Consider the following 15,098-nt stretch of genomic DNA (forward strand, 5'->3'; position numbering starts at 1 on the left):
CCTTCTTCATACTATGGGACTTAAGAAAACTAAACTTTAACATCTTCATGATTATTTTATTGAGGGTATTTGTCTTCAAAATATAATTCAATTTAATCATTATATATATATATTGCATAATATAAAGGCGGGTTCCCACATCTATCGAAATTTTGTAAATATACGTGTATAAGTTTGGAACGGACAAATAGACTACTTATTTCTAATGACTTTAAGGCCGTTTGGAAGCCATCATTTGCTGCCAAGGGGGGTACATCGATGATTAAGGAAAAGCCAAGACATCATGCTAGTTATTTTTATTTTATTTACATACTCTATTACAACTAGTTGCTGAAATACATCATGATAAAGTTCTAAATTGAAAGTTTAAAGATTTTTTTGGCGCACCCGGTACATAAAGGAGAATAACATCTTAACTCTTATGTGTTTTTATTCAATTAACTGCATTTATCAATGAGGGGAAGGAAATAAACAGACATCACACCCGAATTTTGTAAGGATTGAAGGCATGAATAACTATGATTGTCAATCCTCAATTCTACTCCGAGTCCAACAAGTACTTAGCCTTTTAGCTGCTCCTACATCAATCCTTTATACAACTTTCCACTATTCATGATATCACTCCCAATATATCACTTCCCTACTGAAGAATAAAAGAATAATTAATGATATCATTTATGCAAAATAAAATACCCTTTTCAGATTGGAACTATCAAATGTTTTGCATTCGTCTAATGTGATACTTTTTACAACTAACTCTAGATATAAGCCTCTATTTTTTTATTTTTGTGTGTGTGTGGTGATATATATTAATAATGGTTTATCCATCAAAATCTCTTTTTTTTCTCATTTATTTCTCTTCGATAATATATCGTAGACCATAAAAAAGGTTTAGAATTAACTTGAAAAACAATACAGACTCCCTCTCCTTTCCATTCATATTAGTTTAATTTTATTATTTTACAGATTTTTTGTTTTTTGATTGACAATATAAATTAGGCAATGTTTTCTACAGAAATACAGGATTCAGAAGCTATCAGTGCCGCAAAAAGGATATTTTTTTCATACTTAACTTTCTCTCCAACCAGTTATCAAATTAAAAAAAAATAAAACCAGATTCTGAAGGCTTGATAGATTCTAATTTATTTTATTGAATAAAATGACCTCCAGCCTCAATTATAGCTTCTATACGAGGCCAAAAGCGTGAGCAGACCTTCGCTTCTTGGTCCCTTGGAAATCCTGGAATTCCTCTTGATGCGACTGATAAGTTCGTCTTTGGTGTTGCAGGGGTTTGGTTGGTTTGTCGTTCGATCAAGCCCCACACAAAAAAACAAAAACAAAAAACAATCGGATTCCGATCCTGCGAGTTTGGAGGCAAAAGTCTGTCGAGATGAAGTCGTCAAAATTGTCTTGGAGGCAAGTTCTGCTGCCACATGTAAGACCTTATTGGTAATTATATCGATGCAGGGCTTCACTTTGGTCTCTAGCACGTCCGAGTAGGCAGAAGTATTGTCTCTGACGCCTTGCCGGAACACATGAGGTAACATTCGGAGCTTTGGACATAAGGCTAACCACCTGTTGTTCTGGTTGTTTACCTTGTGGTCCTCGTCCGAGTATCACCAGAGCATGTCTCGATGAAGTGGGTGGTTGAGGCGGTTGAGGACATTTGGGAGTGCTTTAAGCGCTTTTCCTTGGGCTTTTTTGTCAAGATCTTGTATAAGAGGCAACGAAAGTTTTCGTGATTGAAAAGTCAGATCAGAAACTCTCAGCAGCCTACTTTTCTTGCAATTACCTGATTGACTTCCCTGGGTCCTCATTGACGATTTTCTGGATTCTAGTGACAAATAACGGCGCCTGGACACTGACATTTAGACATTTGACCTCAGACTACATTGTTGTTGACTCAAAGTCACCTTTATATGCCTCAAATTCCCTCCCAGCCTTGCAAACGAAGGTCTCACTGAGTCTCAGAGTTTGGCCAATAGTTATGTTCTCACTCCCGGTGCAGATTCTAAGGAGGGCTCCGTGCCTTTTCAAATATTTAGGACAACGAATTCGTCAATTGATTCCATTTTTGGAGCAGGTTTGAACAATTTATCTAATAAAAAAATATCAACTGCGTATATGCCTACGAAAGCCCAAGAGCGCTTTAAAGTGGCAGCATAGATAGCTTGCGTATCTTGCATATATTTTGTTATTTTTTGGGGTTTCGATGATATGTTTGAGATTCTCAGTGATTCAAACTAGCACGTAAAAGGTAGATATAATCAAAAAAGGTTTTAAATGAATAGATGTCCTTTAGTGAAATTCAAACTAAATAGAGTATTGATGTACAGGCAGTATTTTAGATCTATTTTTACCCATTAATGCAGGACTGCCAATAAAATACCCTCTTTTTTTAATCTCTATGGCTCAAACAATCATAACGTTAAATCCAATTTCCAGTCAAATCCCATCATTAGTGAATGAAAGGTTTAATCATTCATTTTTCGTCCAAAGTCATGATTAATCATATTCACAAAAGGCTTATGACAAAAAGGTAATTAATCACTAAATAAGATTAATCATCAAAAAGATAATTTGTCACTGTCAATTAAACTTAAAATGATCCAAAAAAAATTCTTTTGATAAAAAATATTTTTTCAAAATGTTTATATTATAAAGTTAGTTATGAGCCTAATTAATATATGCTTGCTATTCGGATCATACAAAAAATTTCCTAATAGAAGGCTAACTTCTATTCTTTTTTAATAATATGATTCTAGGAAATAATGACACTCGAAAGGCCGTATAAAAAAGTTTTTGATTATTTATGGGTACAAGTTTTTTAGAGCTAAGTAAAGAAAAGAAGTTCCATTAAAAAAAATCTGGGTTTTACTACTTATTATCAAAACAAGGAGGTTTAATAATACGAAGAACTGAGTGGTGTGACTGATCTTTGCATGACAATAAGTAATTCCTGTTAGTTCTTAGACATATGTTACTGTCCCTTCAAATCTTGATATACCTAAAAACTTTCCTGAGGTTTTTAAAAACCTCATCACAAAAAATCATAATATGACAATCTTTTTTTTAAATATCTAATAAAATGCATTTTTGGACCCTTTGTTACTTTTCTGGGATTTTTCACACCCCACACTAAAAGTTTTATAATAATCATTTTTGAAAGGACATCTTACTATAATATATTCCAAATCAATCGATGTGTATTGATGAATAAAATGAGAGTTTTTCAACTCTGTTTCTCATTTAATTTTAATACCCAAAAATATGAATATCATATTTAAGTTCAATGACCATTTAAAAAAATATATATTTTTCATGAAATAAAAATTAATGAGCCCATGTCAATATTATTTCTACGAATGAAATAGCCCCTTCACTATATATTTAGTGTTGTTAACATCATAATTTGCAAGGCAGAATCTAGAACAAGGGTGAGTAACCTCGGGCTCGTGGGCCAAATCCAGCCTGCACAGGTCTATTTATACGCCAACGATGCAACATATGAATAAAATTTAAATTTGGCCCGCAAGTATCAAACTGCATTTAGTTTTTGAACACTCACTCTTGAATTTGGTCAGCCAGCTAACATACTCTACAACATCAGCAATATCCTACACTTATATTATTCTGACCAGCCAGCCAGCCATTAATGGAAAAATTTATTTACTAAATAGCGAAATAAGTATGAAAGCTAAGATGTGTCGACTCTTGGAACCTGTCAGATATTAATGTTTTGAAGCTGATATTGATTGTTTGAGTAAAAAAATGTTATATCTGATTAATCGATCGAATTGTTAAAATTATCCTTCCATGAAGCAAATGATGTATAAGTCTATAATATGTCAAAACATACAGTAATCCCTGTGTTTTTGTCATTTAAAAAATATATATATCTCTCAAATGCATTGTATGAATTACTCAATTTAGTCTTATATTTTTGAAGCATGTTTTGACACACTTTATAAGTTTATGTGATATTTTATTTGTATCAATGTTTCTGTTCAGTCACAGGCATTAGCATTCTTTTTGCAAGAATTAAGTATTAATCATTTACTTGAAGAGCTGTAAGGTCAAAAAGTCAAAGGGAGGATACATTGTAGTTTTGAAAGGATATACTATTTTCATTTTAGTTTCTTAAAAAAACATACTATCATTATTAATGGTTTTAAATACCGAAACTTTTTTTGACAGAGTGTACAACTCCCCAAACAAATCCTCCATGTACCTCTCATCCATTCATGTGGCAATGCACTTTATACTGCGAGGTTAAATCCTCAAGAATAATGATAACATGTCTACATAATATAAAACATCGTTTATGTCGCCAACAACAAATATATTTGGCCACTTAAATATGTGTAGGATTGACAACCCTTCTATATAAAGAAAATTTTAACTGACAATCCTGATTTACCCTTTGTCAAACACTCTTTTTTTTTTTTCCTTTGAATTGATCTCCTCTTCAAAGTCGTTAAAATAATCTTAAAACAGATCAATAAGTCTCTTAAAGATAAAGAAAATCTTAGCAATTTAACAAATTTCTAAATAACTTTGATCCTGTTTTTATAATTTTTGCACTGATTTCCACAACAAAATTAATTTAAATTCTCACCATTCTCTGTTGGAGGGATTTCGTGGATATTATATCCTCCATTGAATGGTTTATCCTTGAGGTCCATGTTTTGGATTTTCAATTGTCCAAAATCTCTTAGTATAGGATCCCATGCCATAGAATTGGAAGAAGATTGTGAACGTCGTGCATCAGCCATCATGAGATCCTCAATCCCAATTTGACACCAAGAAATGCGAAAACTATATAGGTATAAAAAAAAGTGAGAGTAAACAATTAGTTAAATCATAAATTTGTTAATTGTTCATGTAGCCATATGTTAGAGTTCCAAAAATAAAAAAATCATTTAAATGTTTGTTAAGTTAATGGAGTAATTTTTATATTGTTTTCAGAAATATTGATTTATTGAAATACTTTATAAAATTCAAAGGTCCACTATTATATTTAAGTGAAACGTGGAGGATCTATGCTTGGTATGCCCAAGACTATGCCCATTATCTTGATATGATATAAGGTGTATGTTTAGGGTTGTAAATTATTAGCACTTTTGGTATGTAAAAAAAGAAATTAAATTAGGTACCAGTAGCTGTAAGAGAAAGGTAATAAACTAAACACAAATCCCACCCATATCAAGCAAGGGTATAAAAAAGAATATCTCCGATGTTAATTCTCAATCCTAATCAAAGTCCAACAAGGACTTGCACATATAGGTAAGGCTGTAAATCCTAAGTGTTTTTTAACGTGTGAGGTTTTGTTTTGGCTGATTGAATAATGTTTTTATTTTTTAAAAGCTCTTATCATTATTCAGGAGAGAACCAATAAGTATAAAGTGTAGCCGCGAGTGTGTTTGCTCATGAATGATGGATGCTTTATGCTAAGGATTTATTGGAGGAGTTTTATGGAGAAGTCTTTGTTGGACTCAGAGTAAATTGAGGATCGATATTGGAGTAATTCCACCTTATGTCCATCCTTGATATGGAGTGAACTTGAGGTTATTTTTTTCATTTCAAAACTACTCCCAGCTAATTTAATGAAACATCATGATAACTAAGCTACCATCCTCCTAAAAATTAATCAGATTACCATGTTAATTTTCGTTTTTTTTGTTTTTTTTTACATTCCAAAGATGCTTACGATTTATGACATTTCTCCCCAACAGCTTTTAGTGATAATCTCCGTTTTTTATGAGCACACGTACTTTATTTTTATATGTACTCCCTTCAATAATTAAAGACCAAGGATGGGTTTGGAAATCTTTATTTTTAAGTTTGTCAATTTTAAAATACCTAACACACTAGAAAATGCTTACAATTAGGATTCACAACCATACTAGTTATGTTAAGTTAGGAATTTCCTACGAAAATTGAGAGAGAAAAAATGCAGTGAATAATAAAAAACCACGTGTTTTTTTTTAGAAACTGGGATTTCTCAAGACCCTCAAAAGCAATTTCAGGCCTAAGTGATGATGATAAGGGATGCGACGTTTATAGAATGTGAGGATAAGGCGAGAATGTGGTACTATTGGTTTAAATACCTTTTGTTCATATCAGCTTCCAGTTAAATTATTGTACTTTAATTACTTAAATATATTTATTACAATTTCCTTATGTATTTAAAACAAAAATTTAGCAAAGGTAGACGGGAGTTCTTTCATTCAACTTTCAAAGTGCAATGTTTCTAAACTCGACAATCTAATAAACAATGACCATAATTTGAATAAAAAACAATAGTACCAACCGTCACTCCTTATTTAATAATGAAACTGCATTATTATTCCTCTACAAAACTTGCATCCCTAGTTAGGATATTAGATGTGAAAAGAGTTATTCCGAGTGAGTGTTAGAACCATGCTCGGAAGAACATCATGACATCATGTGAGTTGATATTTAGTCGAGTCTTTCTTAAGGGAGGACATCTATTATTTTGCTGTTTCCTCCAAAAAGTTGCTTTTATTTAATTCCTTTTTCTATAATACCTGTATTTTGACATGAATATATGTGCCCTTGATGATAATTTAAAAAAAAATGTTAGACTCTTTAACAACATTAAATAAATATTACAGTATTACCAACAAACACGACTTTAAGGTATGTGACTCTCACCAGCAAGACCCCCCCCCCTATCTTGCAATAAATATCTTGCGGACTCAAAGTTTTTTATTTGATTAAAATTATCTATTTATATTCTACAATACAAACAGTGTAAATATTTAATAAGCATAAATAGAAAAGTAGATCACATAAAATAAAAATCAACAGGACCACTACCTTTAAAAAGAACCATTATTAATGAGCATTATAGTTCACATTTAATGCCTTGAAGCAAAATAACCTGATATAATATTTAAAAAAGTAGTATAAACATCAACTCAAGTTAATAAAAACGACAATGTCTTGTTATGATTGACTTGATGAGATTACAATATTGCACGGCCCATAAAGGCACAATTTGATGATATTTCCAGCCAATGCCCACGACAAAATAGATGACAGAGGGATTTTGATAGAAAGTGCTGAATATTGAGCATCTTTTAGCTCTTAATTCTTCTTCATATAATTGAGAATCAATAGTTAATTTTTTAGGAGTCAATGATTTAATAAAGCAAACTCCACGCCTTTGTCACCGGGAGAAGTATTTTTATTTATCTTATAAGCTCCAAATAATATATTTGCTTTTATTAAGAAATTGACCATACATTTTTGTGATACAGACTTCATTTCCACCGACAAATTTCGGCAAAAGCTCATTTTTAAAAACTATGGTTTCGAAGGAGTAAAATATTTAAGAGGCCTCTTAAGAGGAAGACGAAATCTCCCTCCGCAAAAGATAGATTCAGAATTGAAGTCATGATAGCTTAAAATTTTATGAAGGAGCCAAGTCTTCTCTAATAAAAACGGATGCCCAAACTGGTTAACAAAAGGCATTTTAGTTCTATTTTCGTGGATTGCATCAATTTATATCTTCCTTTGCATAAAATTATCTAAATAGACGATAGAAGATAGAGAAAAAGCTTCCAAATCCCGATTAGTTAAGGGTGTTCCCATTTGGATCAATTCATAATATTTAGAAGACATGAAATTCACCCTCCAGTCTCTCAACAGGTTATACAAGATAAAAGGGAGAAGCCACCTAATTTATGAGTTGGAAGCTTTAAAGCAGGAATGGAGGTAGCTTTGCATAATACAAGAGGAAAAATTCGTATATTATATAAATCCATACGTTTTTGCAGAGATAAACTACGCTATTTTTAGATCTATTTGTAGACCCTCATATTTAATCAGACCCAATTACCTTTATGCCAATGATAAACATTGATATTTGAATTTAGTCAAAGTAATATGTTCTGAAAATCACTATAAAATGTCTAAATTTGTACATTTTTTTTATGTACAAAAATGTAGGAGATGTAGAGAAAAATATAAAATTCATTCGATTGTAATAATTAATTAATATCTACAATATGGAAATATGTATAACAATATAATACCCCTATTTTAATACAATTTAGGGTCTGATATATAATAAAACTACGCACATTTTGACATCCAATCGTTTACTATTTTCCTTAATATGAATGAAAAAAGGTTTTTATTTTGATAAACTTATGGTTTTTTAAGCTCAACATAATGGTTGACGGGTCTTATACCAAGGGGTTAAACTGAAGTTATTCAAAAAAGACTTATTTTAGGGCTAAAACTTCTGAGAATACTCATCGCCACATTCCTACCCCCAATCATAGTAAATACAAATTAATATTTGGTAATTATGAACAAGCTCAATCAAATCAAATCAACATATATCTATAATTTTTGGGTGAGGGAATTTAACAGTATTTAATTATTAGCACCAGTATTTAGAACTTTAAATCATTACTTCTGGTTTGAATGTGTTAATTTAATTAGGCCAATTCCAACACATACATAAATCCCACTCCCAGCTGTTGTAGGCGAGCAGCAGAGAGAACAATGTTCAGCCATATTGGAGGATATATTAATTATATATGTGACTACTGACTATCCTGCAAACTAGTCGTCGGACAAACTGCCTCATTTTTACATCCATCTTCTCTCACACATCGCTACTTTTATTGTACCACGCAACCTTTCTTCCAAAAAGAAACAGAAAAATGGCCCAAAATCATCTGATTATTAGCCAAATAAGTCAATCACACCAACTGCTATTTATCTTTAATATACTCCCAGACCCTCACTGTCATATTACTTCTTCATCATCTTTCAAATGAATTACATATTATTAAAATCTACATAGTATTTTATTCGATACTGTATTCTAATATTGGTTAGTAATATTTGATTAAAAGATAATTTATGCATTAGTAATTGTGTGTATGATAGCCAAACTTTCTTCATGTAAATAATAAAATGAATGACCAATATATATATTGTATAAGCAACAAGGGATTTACAAGAAATCGTATTTCTGTCCTGTTCGAAACGGAGCATATGTATAGAATAACTTATTACTTTATGCATTTATCAAAAGGAATAAATACATAGGTATTTTTGTGTTAGAGAGGTAACAGCGTGCTCGGCACACGCAACGAAGAATCGTCGCCATTTTGACTGAGAAGAAAGAGGAGAGGGATATCCATGTTAATGGCTATACGTACCATTATGATACTACGATATCCAACAGGGACTTCTACTTATAACTCCCTAACAAGTCGTTAACTTGTTATTTTCCCCTATTCATGAACATACGTTCTTGTGGATACACTTAATACTTCATTATTCTATCTTCCAGAATGAAGTAATAAGGATGGGAACTTAAGATAATTAAAATATATATATACGTACACAATGTTACCAACAACAAAGAACCTAGAAGTTAAAAAGTGCTTGGGATGTAACGGGCCGGACAAAAGTCCCGCTACCATTTTGATTGCCTATAACTTTGTTCAAAGAAAAGATTAGTTAGTTTGGTTTTCATAAAAAGTTTATTCTCTCTTGACATTTTTTTCCCGTTATGATTGGAAAATTATATCGGCTAAATGATGACCGCAATTCGAAAATGGACGAGAAATCTTCAATTTCACCAGGCCGCCTTAGGATTGGATTACAATACTCAACTCGTTCATCATGATTTCTCGGTAGCAATTTATGGACACATTGAATGTTATACGAGAACATTTTCAAATATGCTTTCAAAATTTGTCTTAAACTGCATGCAGAAATGCGTCACTGGGAAGCGGATCTCCAAATTGAGGTTTCTGGAGACTTTGTAATACTATCGGACACCTGGTCCACATTTTGAGCGTTACAAGATGTCCTTTGTCTTACAGAATGAGGTCTGTCTGCTGTCGTAACGTACTGTCGAAAATTCGCTTGTAAACGAGTCATTGTGGTTTTGTGAGGCACTGGACGATTAGGATATCAAAATGGTAGTGGGGCTTTTGCCCCACCCGTTACAACCCTTGTTATCATTATTATTTCATTCTTAAGGAGAGAACATATAAGCATAAAGTGTGTGTGTTCATGAAAGCAGGAGAGTCATACTGATGATTTTCTTTATAGGGATCCTTCATATTAATATATATATACAAAAGAGAATATAAATATAATATTAATAACACATTAAACCCACCCTAATTATATTAGGATGGTTTAAAAAAAAAATGATTATGCTTAGTTCGGAAGAGTTGTCTATTGGTAAGATGCTAAATTACAATTTTCTACGATGTCATCTTTTGGTAGCACATCTAGTTTAAAGTTTGAAGGGAGACAAAAGTTATTTATTTCGTCAATAAAGATTAAAATAATGCATTAATTATTATTTTGCATTAGTTAATTATGATAGGCAGTATTCTAACCTATTAAAAGTTTTTATAAAGTTATTTTCTAAAGCTACCCTCTGGAGCAAAAAGAGATTATAATACTAAAAAAGTTTGATCTTTCTTTTCTGAAAAGTAAAAAAAAAAATTATACACAAAATGACTTATTACTATTTATATTCATTTAATGAAGAGTGTTTACATTTTTTCATAATTTGTTGAAGATGTGCGACCTAAAATGACCTCGTGAAAGTCCGAAAAGCACAATTGCTTTCCAATACTTTTCTTTCGATGTAGTTCTTTTTTTTCTTCGTGCTTTCCAATACTTTTCATCGCCACCCATCAATCCTTTTACATTGTATATTACAAATTGCTTTAGAATGATTAAAAATGGAAAATCTACAAATGCATGAATTGTTTGGAAGTAACAAGTTTTAGTTCTGGTTGGACTCTGAGTGGAATGGGAGTAATTCTGGCCCATGTCTTTACAGATGCGGAGAAGGATTCAAATTTTGCCTCAATATTTGTGACAAACATTTTCTATACAGTTCAAAAAACTCACCGCAACTTTATCACAAAATAATATTAATTAATTAATATAACAACAGTGGCACTCATTTGCTATGCATTGCTTAAACAAACAGCAAAAAATAAGTATGGGTAAATGAAAAAAGATAATAATATCTTAAGAAAAATCTACTAAATAATTACATAGTAATCTATAAGACTATTCCATTTTCATTCATATTGAACCTCTCCAGCACTTTGGGGGATCTTAAGACGAGTCTGGCCAGACTCTTAGGTATGCAAGAGTTCTTACTTCTTGCTGGCATAGAGAATAAATAGCACTTTAGTGATTTAGTATTCTATTTTGAAGTGAAATCTATGTTTAGGGAGAGACATTACAAGCCAATCGCCAAACTTTATTTCTAAATAATACCGGGCCGTGCAGAATTATTTACCGATTTTTGTTCAGAACACATTTCGAATGACCTGAGAAACAACACGGTCATTTTGCCTGTTGAAAACAGGATCGACCGTAAAAGTTTTCTCATCTGAAAAAATGATGATGCCTCCAGATGAGCTCTTGATATCATTCAAGATTTTCTTGGCACGTTCAAGTCTGACTTCTCACTGATGTTCAGTTAGCAGAGGGCGTTCAGTACACCTCAGGGACTTTCCTCCAGCCCTTTTCAATGCCCTTGAAACAGTTGATGTCGACGTTCCCATCTTTCTGACCATGTCGGCAATGGGCCTGTTGGGAGTCCTCTTGAACACTGCCTTTACTTGCCTTGTTGAGACAGTGGGCTTCCTGCCAGCCCCAGGGGAATTCTTGAGATCACCACCAGCCTCCAAGCGCTTGGAAACGTTGTAAATTGTCTTCAACGAGGCCCCAACCTGTTCCTTAATGTTGTTATGAGGCACTCCCGCTCGGAGGAGGGCTGCAATTTCGATCCTCTTTTTTCCTGATTGGACATGGTCTCACGTGTGGAAGTTGTTACGCTCTCACAGGAAGGATTTTTGTTTATTTTAACAGTAAAAATACGAAACAATCAGATTGGTTGCGACAAAACCTCTTAAAAAGTATATTTACATCATCGGTAAATAATTTTGCACGGCCCGGCAGTATTTACTCAAAAACTCAGTGGTCATGCCCACAATGTTAACTACTTTTGGACAATCCCAAAAAAAGTGTCTTGAAGTCTCTAAACTGGACTTCTCTCCCTGTATCTTCGACTCTTGATTTATTTTTAAAAAGGGTTGAAGTAGCCATCCTGTAGCAGAACCACTTTTCTTATTGAGTCCATGAAAGGGTTGCAAAATATTTTTTTTGTAGTTTTTCAGTACACCTTCAGACAGTTTCCAACCTCTAATAGAAGGAAGCGTTTACGTACCAAATCAGACGGGGAACCCACAGTTTGGCTTTCGATGGCTTTCTTTCAGACACTTGAAATAGATATGGATTCAACGCCATGTAAGACGGGGCTGGGGGGATGGGGAGTAATAAAACTTTGTATAATACGGCTTAATCCTGTTTTTAAATTCTTTTAATATGCAAGAAGGTTGTTACTGTGGCATTTGTGGACTCGCACCACAATTGTCCAATTTCTGTAAGTCTGATGCCTTGAAGAATTCATCTCTAGTGTTCAACCTATGGTTGAAGTTCAATGGTTCATCATCAAATATAGCACTTTGCGGACGCATAAAGGCGTTGGAGCAAAGAATAATCGCAATTTGAAGCTTTTTTCATGAAATTCAAGTCAAAAATGGCTTAAAATGACCATATATTCTGAAAAAACTGCCAATTTTTTCAAAAAAGTGACTTCTTTCTCCCTTATCAATCATATTTGCTTTTCTGGCGTTTACGACGCTCCTACAACGCTCTGACGTCACTTTTCTTTACTATGGTTAACTGGAATGTATTCAGGAGGAACAGAGTCCAGCATTGACTTCCAAGAATTGGTCATTTGATTCCAGTAATCACTAAACATACTTGAAGACTTGAACAGCTCATCAGGACCCATCAAAATCCTTTCCTTGATTGGAAACCCCGTATTCATTTTAAAATTATCATTCAAGCATTTTGCCCAGAAATTCGAATAGCTTCTAAGTCTAAACAGTCTCGTGAAGTTTAAATATTTCTACAGGGTTTCTATATTTTTTAGAACTCTGCCTCACGATTAAGTTGAAGGATACTGGCGGATCTTTGAAGAATAAGCTCGCTTTGATCCCCATATAAATCTTTCCTGGATGATCTGTATTTTGACTTTAATTTTGTTTGAATATGGAGTATACCTAAGTTAGTGGACTACTTTGGGTATTGCGACCGCATTCCATATTTACCTTATCCATTATATTTATATGAAGCCTGTCGTGTGACAAAGATTTCTTAATCATTTTCTTTACGACAGTTTTTGATTTTCTCTAGAAAAAGAATTTTTAATTGACTTTTTTCGCAATATTTATCGAATGGCTAGTGAAATGAAGTTTGAAAAATGTTTGGGAGAAAGCAGCTTAAATTTAACAACAGTTTAATAAATCACCTGCAAACAGCCGTGCTAGGAAACAGATAAATACAAATCTCACTTGAAGGGTGTCCGAAGGATTATATATGTATATTTTGTTTAAGGGGCCTTGGTTTTTGGAATTTGTTAAAAAAAAACCCAAAAAATTCCAAAATCCATAGCTATTCACAAAAAAATTTAAAAATTAAATTTTTTGGAAACTATAGCAAGAATCTATAGTTATTCTCAAAAAAATTGAAATATTAAAATTTTGGAAAAAGATTTAAAATCCTGAAAAATTAAATTTCAAATGTAATTTTTTTTGGAAAATACTTCAAAACGCCATAGCTATTCACAAAAAATTAATTTTTTTGGAAAAAAAATCAAAAATTAAATTCCACATATTGAATTTTTCGGAAAAAAATTTCAAAATTTTGTATTTAAAATAGTTATTTTTTTTGGAGAAAAAAAAAAGATCAAAAATCTATAGGTAATAAATAAATTTTTTCATCCTGAACAATAAAAAAAAATATATATATTAAAAAGCAAAAGTTCCTAATTTGGTAGGGCGGGGGAACGCTACAGCCCTCAAGCCAACACACTGTGTACATCCCTATATGTAGGTTAGAATTACTCCGATGGCAACCCTCAATTCTACTCCATGTCTAACAAGGGTTCTCATTTATAGAACAGTACGCAAAATTTACTCGTGTTCAGGGGAACACACGTTTTAGAAAAGAAACCCTATTTTTTCAAACAATGAACGCTAAAAATAGAATTTTAGCGTTCTGTTCCACTAATTTTTTTGATAAGTTGAAATGATTCTTTCAAAAATATTGAATTTAAATATAATTACACGTGGTTTTTTTCATTTAGTTCATGGTGTGAAAAACCCAAACATGAGATAATATGGGCTCTATATACCTGTAAACCCGTTATATCATGATTATTTAAATTGTTGCAAATATAATTCAGTTGAATTCTAATTACGAGAAATGAACATGAAATGTTTACCCAAAAAAAGGTATCTGAGAGACTTTTATTAGAAAAGTTATTATAGATGTTAAAAAAATAAAATACTTTTGAAATATTGTACCCGACCGACAACTATTCCGAAAATGGTGAACCCAATCCAACCTACGGAATACAAGTCAAGGCAGCATATTGATGCTTAAAACAGATGAGTATTTTGTAGTCCTTAATTAATTAATTTTCTCTCGTTTACTTCATAAATTTTGAGCCATACGAAAATAAGCTGGATACATTTTATCTGCCGGAAAATTCGATTCATTCAAAATTCGGGCTCCCCCCCCACAAATATTTTGCTTTAAAAATATGTATTGAATTCTGGGTTTTTCGTATATAATAAGCCAATAAAGAAAAATTGTTATCAAACATTTATTTATTGGATTCAAGCGTATATATTGGATCTGTGGTCTTATGCTTTATATTGCATACTCGTTTGTAGCCTTCTTTTCAAACATGTATGGTTTAAAACCTTTTGAACACATTTTAACATTCAATGAAACATTTTCAAACTAAAATGACATTGTGTTGTCATACGTTTAAGACATTTAGTGTTTGAACTACTATTAATATAAGACCTTTGTGTATGTTGCAAAATCGATTCATATAATTTATTATAGACATCATAGATACTTCATAAATATATCGAAAAATTGACACAATTGAAGTATTCATTGCTTTAAATTTCTTTTTACATGCC

The 15,098-nt window shown here is 32.3% G+C and overlaps 1 protein-coding gene across 1 annotated transcript in view; it reads right to left on the reverse strand.

Moving 5' to 3' along the window:
- The window catches only part of LOC121118715 (glutamate-gated chloride channel alpha), a 103,612-nt gene that overhangs the window by 19,849 nt on the left and 68,665 nt on the right, over positions 1-15,098 (reverse strand). Inside the window, exon 3 of the mRNA XM_040713304.2 lies at positions 4,619-4,818. Within this exon, the coding sequence (XP_040569238.1) occupies positions 4,619-4,818 (200 nt within the window). The remainder of the gene's footprint in view (positions 1-4,618; positions 4,819-15,098) is intronic.

The sequence above is a fragment of the Lepeophtheirus salmonis genome, chromosome 5, assembly GCF_016086655.4.
Source record: "Lepeophtheirus salmonis chromosome 5, UVic_Lsal_1.4, whole genome shotgun sequence".
In the NCBI taxonomy this organism is placed as follows: Eukaryota; Metazoa; Arthropoda; class Copepoda; order Siphonostomatoida; family Caligidae; genus Lepeophtheirus; species Lepeophtheirus salmonis.